Source organism: Papio anubis, chromosome 7 (assembly GCF_008728515.1).
Source record: "Papio anubis isolate 15944 chromosome 7, Panubis1.0, whole genome shotgun sequence".
Lineage (NCBI taxonomy): Eukaryota > Metazoa > Chordata > Mammalia > Primates > Cercopithecidae > Papio > Papio anubis.
The window spans coordinates 39,413,784-39,427,583 of NC_044982.1; the positions used below are offsets into that span (position 1 = coordinate 39,413,784).

Consider the following 13,800-nt stretch of genomic DNA (forward strand, 5'->3'; position numbering starts at 1 on the left):
GGAGAAGTGTCAAGAAATAAAACAGGGTCCATGAGAATTTTTTTTTTGTGAGATGGAGTCTCATTCTGTGACCCAGGCTGGAGTGCAGTGGCAGCGATCTGAGTCACTGCAAGCTCCGCCTCCTGGGTTCACTCCATTCTCCTGCCTCAGTCTCCCGAGTAGGTAGGAATACAGGCGCCTGCCACCACACCCGGCTAATTTTTTTGTATTTTTAGTAGAGACGGGGTTTCACCGTGTTAGCCAGGATGGTCTCGATCTCCTGACCTCGTGATTCGCCCGCCTCAGCCTCCCAAAGTGCTGGGATTACAGGCTTAAGCAACTGCACCCGGCCCTGAGAAATTTTATTTCCGAGAGAGGAGGTAGGTAAATTTAGGACTTGGAAATATTTCTAATGAAGGAAAGATCAAGACCGAATGTTAAGAAAGAGGAACCGGAATTTTTTCTGCTTGAAAAGGGCTATAAAATTACCTATATCTTTTCCTCACCAAGCTCCCAATCACACTTTCGTTTTGTGTGAAAAATTTCGATACTACTTTAATTAATATTTACATGTGTGCTGGGCACGGTGGCTCACACCACTGCACTCTAGCCTGGTGGACAGAGTGAGACTCTGTTTCAAAACAAACAAGCAAAGAGTGGAACTCTAATGCCTCTTCTCCTATTCTCTCTTGAACTCACTCCACTTGACATGTAAAGTCACTGATTTCAGCCACTTCGTTAAATGCAAAAGTCAGTTTTCAGTCATCTTATGTAACCTGTCTGCAGTATCTGATGAAGCTAGCTGATAATTTTCTTCATTTTCTTCTCTGGGCTTCTGAAACATCATTCTTACTTCCCTTCCCATGTCACTGGAACCTCTTCCTCAAAACCCTTTGCTGGCTCTTATTTATCTCTTTGCTAATATTTGGAGTGTCCCAAAGCTCTAAAATGGAATATTTTACTTTTCTCTCTGCTTGGGTTTGAATCCCAGCTCTGTCACTTGCTAGCTGTCTGATTAGAAGAAAGTCAGTTAATTTCTCTGAAATTCAGCTTCGTTATTTGTAAAATGAGTATAATAAAAGTAGCTATCTCCTACAGTGCTTGTGAAGACAAAGTTAATTTATATATGACAGTGCTTAGAACAGTGCTGGAATAGTATGTATTAACTGTTTGTCTTTATTTTTATCATGATGTTCTTTGTCACTCACTCGCTTTCATCTGGTCTCATGGCTTCAAATTTTGTCTATATACTGTTCACTCCAAATTTATCTTTACTCTGAACTTCTGCCCTAAATTCTAGAATCCTGTATTCATCTATCAGCCGGAATCTTCATTTAAATTTCTGATGAGTATTGCAAATTTTACATGGCAGAACTATTGATTTTGACGCAGTTTCCAGTTATTCAGGTGTTCTTTCACATGGCACATTCAACCCATCAGGAAATCCTGTTTATCTACCTTCAAAATATATCCAGAATCTAACCACTTCTCCCCATCCCCACTGCTACCACCCTACTCCAGGCCATCATCATCTTTTGCCTGGATTGTTGCACTAGGTTTCTTCCCACCTGTCATGAGACAGACTGGGAGAAGTCAGCCAGAGGAAGGGAGTTTCAGATGGAAATTACAGATCAGATATAGGAGGTAGTGCTAACTAGAAACTTGTAAAACCTGTCAGTAGAAGCAGATATCTGAGGCTTTGCAAATTTCTTTCTCACAGAAAAGCCCTACCTTCTCATGTGATATACTATGGCAGAATTGGAATAGGTATTGGTCTTCCACCAGATCTCATTTATCTCTAATTCTACTATTAAAAGAGCTTATCCTTCTGTGTATATTTTAGATGAGAACTTATGAAATGTTGATTAAAGTGCTGAACACCCTTTGAAATCACTCCATTTTCTTCATTAAAGTGAATTCTCACATTTTACCAAGATCCTAGGTATATTCATGCCTAGTGCGTTGGGAGGCCAAGGCGGGCGTATCGCCTGAACTCATGAGTTCATGACCAGCCTGGGCAACATGGTAAAACCCTGTCTCTACAAAAAATACAAAATTTAGCCAGGCGTGGTGGCGCACACCTGTAGTCCCAGCTACCTGGGAGGCTGAGGCAGGAGAATCACTTGAACCTGGGAGGCAGAGATTGCAGTGAGCTGAGATTGTACCACTGCACTCCAGCCTGGGTGACAGAGTGAGACTCTGTCTCCAAAAAAATAAAATAAAATAAAATAAAAATGTGTTGATGGAATGGGAGACATGGAAACAGGACAGTGGATCCCTTTTAGGGCTCTTGGAGAAAATAGATACTATTTTCTTTTTTTTTCAGAATAATTTTAGAGGAATTTTAAAAGCCGTATTTGGAAATATAAATGGTTTTAAATTTGTAGCTGTGTAAATCTGTAGCTGGTGCCGGGACCTGACTAAGTATTTAGACTGAAAGCTTTCAGGCCTCATGGCCTCTGGGTAACACTTCAAGCAAATGCAGGAAGGCAGAACAGCAAACAAGTCTCCCAAGCCTTGTTATCTCAGCTCAGGGCACTGGAGAGCTGAGAACAATTTGGCAACAGGCATAAAAATGCACTGATTTTTTTTTCCTTTTAAGTTTAGACTGAATATAGGCTATAAATATACCTAGGATCTTGGTAAAATGTGACAATTCACTTTAATGAAGAAAACGGAGCGATTTCAAAGGGTGTTCAGCACTTTAGTCAACATTTCGTAAGTTCTCATCTAAAATATACACAGAATAGTAGAATTAGAGATAAATCAGATTTTGTGATACATAATTACATGCAAATGTAATTTCTCCCTTGCTGCAGGTCAGGAAGCCAGAAGCAGCTTAGCTGGGTGGCTCTGACACCAGCTTAGCTGGGTGTCGGCTGGGATTGCAGTCACCTGAAGGCATGACTGGGACTAAAGGATCTGCTTCCAGGAATCTCACATGTCTGTTAGCTAGTGGTCTCTGTTCATTGTCATTTGGCCTTGTTCCTTGTCATAAGACTTGGCCTCTGTTTCTTGTCATAAGGAACAGCTGGTTTTCCCCCAGGGCAAATGATCTAAGAATGTGACAGCTGGCTTCCCCCAGGGCAAATGACTTAAGAGAGGGAGCAACAAAGACAGAAACCATAGGGCTGTTTTATGACCTAGTCTCCAAAACCACACACCACTACTGCCACCTTATTGTCTAGAAGCAAGTGCCTAAGTCCAATCTGTACCCAAAGGAAGGGGAATAGGCTCCATCCCTTGAAGGGAGGAGAATAAAGCATTTGTAGACATATATATATATATATATGTATTTTTTGAGACGGAGTCTTGCTCTGTCCCCTAGGCTGGAGTGCAGTGGCATGATCTTGGCTCACTGCAAGCTCCGCTTCCCGGATTCACGCCATTCTTCTGCCTCAGCCTACTGAGTAGCTGGGACTACAGGCGCCTGCCACCATGCCTGGCTAATATTTTTGTATTTTTAGTAGAGACGGGGTTTCACCATGTTAGCCAGGATGGTCTCGATCTCCTGACCTCATGATCTGCCTGCCTCAGCCTCCCAAAGTGCTGGGATTACAGGCGTGAGCCACTATGCCTGGCTGTAGACATATTTTTAAAACTACCAAATAATCTAATGTGTGATAAGTACTATAGACACAAATTATCATGTTAAGTTTTTTTTTTTTTTTAAAGACACAGTCTCACCCTGTCATCCAGGCTGGAGTACAGTGGCATGATCTCGGCTCAATGCAACCTCTGCCTCCCAGGTTCAAGCAATTCTCCTACCTCAGCCTCCCTAGTAGCTGGGATTACAGCTGCCGGCCACCAGGCCCAGTTAATTTTTTTGTGTTTTTAGTAGAGGAGGGGTTTCACCATGTTGGCCAGGCTGGTCTCTGACTCCGACCTCAAGTGATTCACCGGCCTCAGCCTCTTAAAGTGCTGGGATTGCAGGTGTGAGCCACTAAGCTTGGCCTATTGACGTATAATTTATATGCAAATAAAAGGCACCTATTTTAAAGTAGTTGGATAAATGTACACACTAATGTAACCACTGCCACAATCAGGAGATAGAATAGTTACATCATGCTGGACCCAGTGGCTCAGGCCTGTAATCCCTGAACTTTGAGAGGCTAAGGTGAGAAAATCACTAGAGGACAGGGGGTTGAGACCAGTTCTGGGCAACATAGCAGGACCCTGTCTCTACAGAAAAATTTAAAAATTAGCTGCATATGGTGGCTGCATACGGTATGCCTGTAATTCAAGCTACTTCAGAGACTGAGGTTGGAAGGTCATTTGAGCCCAAGAGGATGAGGTTACAGTGCCATTACTGCACTTCAGAACAAGATCGTGTCTCAAAAAAAAAGAGAAAAGAAAAAAAGGACATTTTCATCACCTTAAAAAGTTTCCTCAAACTACTTTGCAGTCAATATCCTCCTGGCTACCCACAACCCCAGGCAACCACCAATCTGATTTGTCTTTATAAATTAGTTTTGTCTCCTAAATCTTCATATAAATGGAATTATATAGCATGTACCCAACCTGTTTCTAAGGTTCATCCATGTATTGTTGCATCTACAGTAGTCCACTCACCCCCCATCTTCACGGGATACCTTCCAAGACCCCTCGTGGATGCCTGAAACCTTGGATGGTACAGAACCCTGTATATACTGTTTTTCAATCTGATCATCGAGAAGGCTACTGACTAAGGGGCAGGTAACATAAACAACCTGGATAACTGCAAGGGGATGATCCCTGTTGCAGGTGGGATGGTGTGAGATTTCATCATGCTACTTAGAATCGCATGTAATTTAAAACCTATGAATTATTTATTTCTGGAACTATTTAATATTTTTTGACCACAGGTAACTAAAACTGTGGAAAGCATGACTGTGGATAAGGGAGAACTTTTGTATTTAATAGTTAAGTTTCTTTTTGTTGCTAAGTAGTATCACTGTATGACCATACAACAATTTGTATATTCACCAGTTGATGGGCATTTGGGTGTTTCCAGTTTTTTGCTGTTATGAACAAAACTGTGACTATTTGTGTATGAGTCTTATTTTGAATATGTGTCTTGTGAACATGTTTTTAGGTTTTTTGAAATTTGATCATATATCTTTTTTTTTTTTTTTTTTTTTTTTGAGAGAGGGTCTTGCTCTGTTACCCAGGTTGCAGTATAGTGGCATGATCATGGGTCACTGCAACCTCGACCTCCAGAGCTCAAGCAGTCTTCCATCCTCAGTCGCCTGAGTAACTGGGACTATAGATATGGGCCATCACACCCGGCTAATTTTTTGTAGAGACGGGGTCTTACTTTGTTACCCAGGCTGGTCTCAAACTCCTGGGTCCAAGCAGTCCTCCTGCCTCAGCTTCCCAAAGTGCTGGGATTATAGGCATGAGCGACCACATCCAGTTGATCATATGTCTTAACTTAATTTTCCAAACTCTTTTCCAAGGTGGTTGTACACCAACTACAGTGTATGTTGCCTTTTGAAGGATTATGTTGCTAGATAGAAAGTTGTAACTTATAGTTATAGCTTTCTACCTGTAAGAATCAATTTATCAGATAATCTTTTTCCCCCCAAGCGAACAAAAGTAAAAGTTACCGACAATCTGTATCAAGAAAACAGTTTCTATGATGATATAGCCATCTCCAAATTAGAAACTGTTGGTTTATGTATATACCTAACTTAAAAACGTTAGTCTCCTCTTGGTTTCGTGGAATCTCTGTGTTTACTCCTGACTGTGAAGGTTGGAAACCTTCTGACTTTGGAACAGCAGGGAGAAGAGGAGGAGGAATTCCCTAGACTGTGGGCCAAGAGACTGGGTAGATGGTTTTTCTCTAGAGCAGTGTTATCTGATGGAAATCTATCATGAGCCACATTTTTTTTTTCATATATGTAATTTGTGACACATTGCTTAATAGGCACATCAAAAAAGTAAAAAGAAACAGATGAAAGTAATCCTTAAATATTTTTATTTAACCAATATATTCAAATATTATTTAAACATATAATCAATATAACACATATTAAATATTTTACATTCTTCTTTTCTCAAAGACTTCCAAATCTGGCATATATTTTACACTTACAGTATATCTCAATTTGGACACTAGATTTTCAACAGTTGAAGTGAAAAATGTAGCCCTACCAAAACAATAAAGTTGCATTTAATGGAAAAATATTCTACACTGTTCTAGTTTTAAAATTAGAATTTACATTTATTTAAAATAATCTAAAATTCAGTTTCTCAGTCACACTAGCTACACTGCAGGTGCTCAATAGCCATATATGCCTACTGGCCACCGTATTGGACTGGCCAGTTCTAGAGGGTTGCCTGTGGGACAGGAAGGGAAAGATGGAGATAAGAGATATTCTCAGTTCACAGTAGAAAAACCAGTACTATTTGTGTGAAATTTGAGTTAAATATATTTCTATAGCTTTTTAAAAAACCTAACTACCCTTATTCTGAATTTAAAAGCATGAGTTCTAATGTGAATCGCAAATTTGCATTTAGCTTGGCTGTTGGGTTTCTTGGGTTCAGAGGCCACCTCCACCATTTTCTAGCTGTGTGACTTGGACAAGTAACTTTAACCTCTAAGCTTCACTTTCACCACCTGTAAAACAAGGAAAAATAATAGTGTCCCTCATATTACTGTGAAGATTAAGTGAGATAATGGATAAAAAACATGTTGTAGCATGACTGGCAGCTTTTAGAAAATAAGCGATGGCTTTTAAAAAGTCAAACCATTCTCTGGATGGGGACTGTCTGTAGTTTCTTTTTTATTTTTAAAAGTACATGGATTTTTTTTAAACTTGTTTGAAAATGACACACTGATTCAATAAATACTGTCTCTCAGCACCAGGTACTCAGCTAGAACAAAAGATGAAATGAACACTGTCCCCACTTTGAATGATCCCACATTCTCCAATGTTAGAAACAAAACAGTGTTGGACTAATGTACAAATGAGAAAAGTGAAACCAAGAGAATAACAAATTTTTCCATCAATCCCAAAGAAAAGAAACCCCATGGATAAAAACTGAGTTTATGAATTGAAAATCTTATAGTTTTGCATAGTCCTCTAGCTTCCTTTAAAATAGATATCTACAATTAAAATAGTTAAGTTTTATGAAATTAGGTTGACATGGATTTGAATTCTTAATAATTAGTAATAGGCTTTATTTCTGCCACATAGAAGACACTGCTTGGTTTTCCTCTTGCGCTGAATGTCTTTTCCTGAGCTGTGTTTGCTTTTTAGTTTAGTAGTTTGTATCTGATTTTTAGAAAAGGTGGAGAAGTCAGTCCATTTAATTCAAAAGTCTGAAATACAGAATATTTTTAATGTTGTTACTGTTAAGTATAAGACAAGAGAAACTAAATACAGGTAAAATAAATGAATGAAACATAGAAAAGTATATTTATACTACAACTTTTCTTCTTGATATAAAAAATAAAGATCCTTTGGATGAATAAGATCTCATTTTTTTTTAATCTAGCCATTAAAACATTATTAAACTTAATTTCTTTTTTTTTTTTTTTTTGAGACAAAGTTTCACTGTCACCCAGGCTAGAGTGCAGTGGCACAATCTTGGCTCACTGAAACCCCTGCCTCCCGGGTTCAAACAGTTTTCGTGCCTCATCCTCCCGAGTAGCTGGGATTACAGGCGCCAGCAACCATGCCCAGCTGATTTTTGTGTTTTTAGTAGAGATAAGGTTTCACCATGTTGGTCAGGCTGGTCTCAAACTCCTGACTTCAGGTGATCCACCTGCCTTGGCTTCCCAGCGTGCTGGGATTACAGGCGTGAGCCACCGCACTCGGCCAAGAAACTTAATTTCTTAAAATTGTTGTTTTTAAAAGCTGTTTCTACTCAAGGAAAAACCTATGCATTCAGGATGTTAAGATTAAGATTATGGGCTTTTACTCTTTTAAATTTCTAGCAAAAATTAAAACAAACAAAAAATAAAATTAAAATTCTATACCTGCTATTGAATTCTTTGCAAGTTCTTAATCTGTGCTGTACTGAGTCCTAATATTTGGTCATAAGACCTACAAACATCATAATATGCTATAGTAAATAAGAGTTCAAATAACTTTCACATTACTTCAGTGGTAATAAGATGAAATCTTTCACATTATTTGTAACAATATGAAGTCTGTATTAGTAACTAACTTTTTCTACCATTAAAAAAAAAAAACTACTTTTTCCCATATATCAGCTATTCAAAATATAAGTATTTGGGAGCAACCTTTTCAATTTAATAAGTCAAAATTTAAATATGGTATATATAATTTTTTTGTCATTCTTTGCATTTGCAGCTCTGTCTTAATGAGACCCTAATTTTTGAAATTTTGTTGCTGAATATATCCATCAAGGGATTGAAATCATTGTAAAATATTGAATTATCTTGAAAGTAATTTCTCTGTTTAAATTCCATACTATATTGAAAGATGGCAGGACTTTGGACTCTGTCTAGGTGGATGTAGGAGCCAGCACGTGTCACCCTGTATGCCACCCATCACTGTCTCCACACCATACAGCAAGTTACGGGGAATATTAGGAGCATGTTTTGTTTGTTGGTTGGTTGGTTGGTTGGTTGGTTTGAGATGGAGTTTCACTCTGTTGCCAGGCTGGAGTGCAGTGTCATAATCCCAGCTCACTGCAATCTCCACCTCCCGGGTTCAAGCGATTCTCCTGCCTCAGTCTCCCGAGTAGCTGAGATTATAGGCACGCACCACCATGCCCGGCTAATTTTTGTATTTTTAGTAGAGATGGGGTTTCACCATGTTGGCCAGGATGGTCTCGATCTCTTGACCTTGTGATCCACCCGCCTCGGCCTCCCAAAGTGCTGGGATTACAGGTGTGAGCCACTGTGCCTAGCAGGAGCATTCTTAAGGGGGAAAGAAGTCACAAAAGAACAGGTACAGATCAGGAAATGTATATGGAGGCCAGGGGATTATTGAGTGTGGACATTTGTTGTTTTTCAGCCACATTGTTTTGCTCTGGTCCATTACCTTTCACCTACAGTGTGTATCTTGGCGGGGCCCTGTTAATAAACAAAATGCTCAGCCAGGTACGGTGGCTTACGCCTTTAATCCCAGCACTTTGGGAGGCCAAGGCGGGCAGATCACTTGAGGTCAGGAGTTTGAGACCAGCCTGGCCAACATGGTGAAACCCTGTCTCTACTAAAAATACAAAAGTTAGCCAGGCGTGGTGGTATGTGCCTGTAGTCCCAGCTACTCAGGAGGCTGAGGCATGAGAATCACTTGAACCCAGGAGGCAAAGGTTGTAGTGAGCCGAGATTGCACCACTGCACTCCAGCCTGGGCGACAGAGCAAGGTTCTGTCTCGAAAAACAAAAACAAACAAACAAACAAAAAAAACAGAAAAAATAAACAAGTAAATAAACAAAATGCTCAAGTGCTAAGCTGGCTTTTTGGTGGCAGAGTGACAGAAGGATGGACAGAAGAGTGGGCACCTTGATTCCATCAGTAAGGCCCTGCCAGGATGGGGAAGGGGTTACTGCCCAGGCCACTGTGGTCCACCAACCTCCCCTCTTCAATTCTGTGAACTCAGCCCTGGTACACACATACACACACACACACACACACACACACACACACACACACACACACACAGCATTAGCTTTATGAAGGAGGCAACAGAAGACACAATGGCCCTAGAATTGCATTTGCTTCAACTCTTTCTGTGCTACCGGGTATTGTTATCATGGCTGAGAGAAGTTTCATTCTTCAGCAACGCACTGCAGAGCTGGTGTTTCAAAGAAACTTAGAATACAGTAGGCCAGGGCCACCGCATACAGTTGTGCAGATTATGAATTGCACATAAACTACAACATGGATGGTGTGTACAAGCTACACAACTGTACATGACAGCCGTGCAGGCACTCTACGAATATCCGTATCCTTTTGCTATGAAAAAAAGAGGTCTTAATTGTATTGGCTGATCTAAAAAGCAGGTTGGGAAATAGCATGATAAGGTTGCAAAGAAGTACAGAAATGAGAGGAATCGCTATGGTAGCACAACACATAATTCTCTTCCAGTGCCTCACCTGAAGCCCCCTCTCCTCTTCCCTGTGCTGATGTTATCTTTTGACCCATGATGGATTCTAGAGCAGAAACCACAACAAACCCCTAACATTTCATTCCACTTATATTGTTACTACAGTAGAATAAGATTTAATGTTAAAAGACCCCACTTACTGACAACTTTTTTTGTGTGATAGTATCATAGCTATCATGTATTCCTATAGAGACTTATAATTAAAAAGTTACCTTTCGGTTGTCTTACATGTTTTTCCACCAAGTTTGTCTTTTTCTGTTTTACTTTTCTTTCCTCACATTCATTCCCTTGAGAAAAGGGGAGACAGATGAGGCACAAGTTTGAGGAAATTAGAAGGAGATTTGATATGAGGGGAGAGAACCAGAGGGAAAAAAGAAAAAGAGTAGGGAAAGTAGAGAAGAGATCAATAGAGAGGAAGTGAGAAAGAAAGAAAAAAAGTCAAAAGCAGGAAAAAAAAAAAAAAAAGGCACAGAAGGAGAAAGAACTTATTTTGAATATGAAATTCAGATTATGTCCTAACCACCTCATCAAAAATGTATTTATTCTTGCAATGGAGCCTATTGTTGAATTTCACAAGTAGGTTCCCTTTTAGAGGGCTCCCTCCTTTTTTATTAAGCCTGGGTTTTATAAACAAAGAATAAACCTGGCTGCTTAGGATTCCAAGGAATTTGGTTTGTAATATTTTTTTTTTTTTTTTGAGACGGAGTCTTGCTCTGTCGCCCAGGCTGGAGTGCCATGGCCGGATCTCAGCTCACTGCAAGCTCCGCCTCCCGGGTTCACGCCATTCTCCCGCCTCAGCCTCCCGAGTAGCTGGTACTACAGGCGCCCGCCACTTCGCCCGGCTAGTTTTTTGTATTTTTTAGTGGAGACGGGGTTTCACCGTGTTAGCCAGGATGGTCTCGATCTCCTGACCTCGTGATCCACCCGTCTCGGCCTCCCAAAGTGCTGGGATTACAGGCTTGAGCCACTGCGCCCGGCCTGGTTTGTAATATTTAAGAGGAACATGGAAAAGAAAGATGGGTAAGGGTGGGAAGGAAACTCCCAATATTTAATGTGATTTTCCCTTCTGTTCTTTTCTTGAATCGCTATCCTTTGTCTCTGAAAAAATATCAAAGAACCAGAGATAAGCCTATAATTTGGGCTCACTATAAAAAAAATTTAAAAAGTAAAGGAAAATTAATCCTAGAAAGGCAAAAACTTAAAGTTCAGAAAGTAGAGAAATGGGGCCGGGCGTAGTGGCTCATGCCTATAATCCCAGCAATTTGGGAGGCTGAGGTGGGCGGATCGCATGAACCTGGTCAGGCAGAGGTTGCAGTGAGTTGAGATCGTGCCACTGCACTCCAGCCTGGGCAACAGAGTAAGACTCGTCTCAAAAAAAAAAAAAAAAAAAAAAAGAAGAAAGAGAGAGAGAGAAAGAGAAAGAAAGAGAAATTAACCCAGATCCAGAGAGACAAATTTAATGTGGACCCTATTTCATTCTTAAACTTGTCATACAAACAGTGCATTTGAAGTGCCACTTTATCCCAAAACATTATGCAGAAAGGAGAAAAAAATGTAATTTTCACAAACTGTTGAGAGGTTTGAGAAGATGAATTTGAGATCATGGTCCCTAACTAGCACTGCCCAGGAGCTGGGTGAATGTGAATCAGATGAGCTTAACAGTGCCAGGAATTTGTTTTACTACTGTGCAGAGCAGTTATTATTCTGATTTCCACATATAATATAAATTAGAATTACAGACTCATTTTTAATTTGCACTCCAATTACATTTAATAAAATGAGGGATTAAGATTCAGCTAGTCTGCTTTTCTTGGGGTACAGGGTGTTGAGAGTAAAAGTGTATGGAAGGGGAACAGGTGATTTAGAGGAGAGTGAAAATGGGGAAAGAAATGCTAATCAGGGGAAAAACTGAAAAACTATACAAGCCTAAGTAAGAGAAAAGTGGGAAAACGGGAGAAAAAGGTGGAAAGAAATAAGAAATACATAAGAAAAAACAGAGAAAATAATTAATACTTTGTGGAAAACTGCATGCCCATTTTGTATGTTGTACCACCCTTGTGATTTAACAAGCCCAGAGTGGAATTTTGCTGCTCATTTGCTGTATCTTTGCTTAGCTCCTGATTTCCAAATCCCTATTGCAAGCTGCCTGCTAGATTGTCAAAGATGAGCCCCAGAACTACAAACACGGCAGCTCATAGAATCTTAACTGCCAAAAGGGTCTTGAGACAACTAATCATGCCCTCCTCCTCCCCTCACCCCAGCCACTTGCACACACTTTTCATAGTTGAGGAAATTGAGGCCCAGAGAGATTAATGACCATGTAATACAGGAAGTGTAGTTAGAACCAAAACCTAGGGCATTTGATTCTAACTTCAGTGTTTCAGAGTTGATTTCTTAATTTTTCCCCTCCAAAATGTTTCCAATTCCTTCTCCCAGCTTGTTTCATAAGGTTACTATCACCTAGTCATCATGTTGTCTCCCAAACTGACATACCCAGTTTTTTTTCCTCTGGTCCCCACAGGCAGTAAGTCAATAACTCTTGTTGACTATGGATTCATGTCCTTGTTTCCACTGTGACTGCTCCTCACCTGGTTCAGACTTTGGCACACTTCATCTGACTGTTAGAGTAGCTTTCTAACTGGTCTCCCTACCTCTAGCCTCCTCCAGCTTCTCTTAGAGACTGCAGTCAGAGTAATTATCCTAAAACATAACACTAATGTTGTCATTTCTCTGTCTTTCAGTGGCTCCTTTTTAGCTACCTGACTTCTTAGCATGATCCGTTATTTCCGTAATTTGGCTCCTGCCTTGCTTTCCAGGCACATGCCTCACTACTCCTGAATTGGAGATGCCCAATACTTTCCCATTTGTTTGATTTTGTTCACCCCATTTCCTATATTCAGGATATCCTCATTTTCCCCTTTCCTAACTCAAAGACTGCCTTTTTTTATTTTTATTTTTATTTTTTTGAGACGGAGTCTCACTCTGTCGCCCAGACTGGAATGCAGTGGCACGATCTCGGCTCACTACAAGCTCCGCTTCCCGGGTTCACGGCATTCTCCTGCCTCAGCCTCCCGAGTAGCTGGGACTACAGGTGCCCGCCACCATGCCCGGCTAATTTTGTTTTGTATTTTTTAGTAGAGACGGGGTTTCACAGTGTTAGCCAGGATGGCCTCGATCTCCTGACCTCATGATCTGTCCACCTTGGCCTCCCAAAGTGCTGGGATTACAGGCGTGAGCCACTGCACCCGGCCCTGCCTTTTTCATAGAGTCTCATTATTTCCTTTCCTGAGCCAAAACTAAGTTCTGGACTCTTCTCTTAACATATACTTAATTAACATACATTCTGGTTTTATTATTTGTGCACATATCCTAAGGCCAGGTAACATATTCTGTTATTTTACTATGTTTTGTTTTGTTTGAGACAGCATCTCACTCTGTTGCTTAGGCTGGAGTGCAGTGGTGCAATCACAGCTCACTGCAGCCTCAAACTCCCAGGCTCAAGCCATCCTCCTGCCTCAGCATCCCAAGTAGCTGAGACTACAGGCACACACCACTATGCCCAGCTATGTCCAATTCTTTTTTAATCCCTCCCACAGCCTGCACAGTGCTTCATATATGATAGGTAGGAATCAAATTGTTCAATTGGACAAAACTGAGTCTGTGCTAGAAAACAGGTAAAATAATTAGTCACATAGAGAATGAAGACAACAATGTTGATGCTTTACATTAATTTGAAACTTCCATGGCTAAATAC

At 40.4% G+C, this 13,800-nt stretch overlaps 1 protein-coding gene across 8 annotated transcripts in view; it reads right to left on the reverse strand.

Annotated features, from left to right (window-relative positions):
- Positions 1 to 7,114: 7,114 nt before the first annotated feature.
- FAM71D (family with sequence similarity 71 member D) overlaps positions 7,115 to 13,800 on the reverse strand; it is a 40,921-nt gene continuing 34,235 nt past the window's right edge. For 4 of the 8 annotated variants that reach the window (XR_001905263.3, XM_031669106.1, XM_009211766.4 and 1 more), the window contains one exon: positions 11,791 to 11,972. Coding sequence is in view for 4 of the 8 variants with exons in the window: in XM_009211766.4 (XP_009210030.3) it covers positions 11,908 to 11,972 (65 nt within the window). In the remaining 4 variants the exon portion in view is untranslated. Of the gene's footprint in view, positions 7,286 to 7,945; positions 8,013 to 10,258; positions 10,334 to 11,790; positions 11,973 to 13,800 lie in introns of those variants that run through there. The other 4 variants (XM_017961657.3, XM_017961658.3, XM_017961660.3 and 1 more) reach the window with 4 other exon arrangements.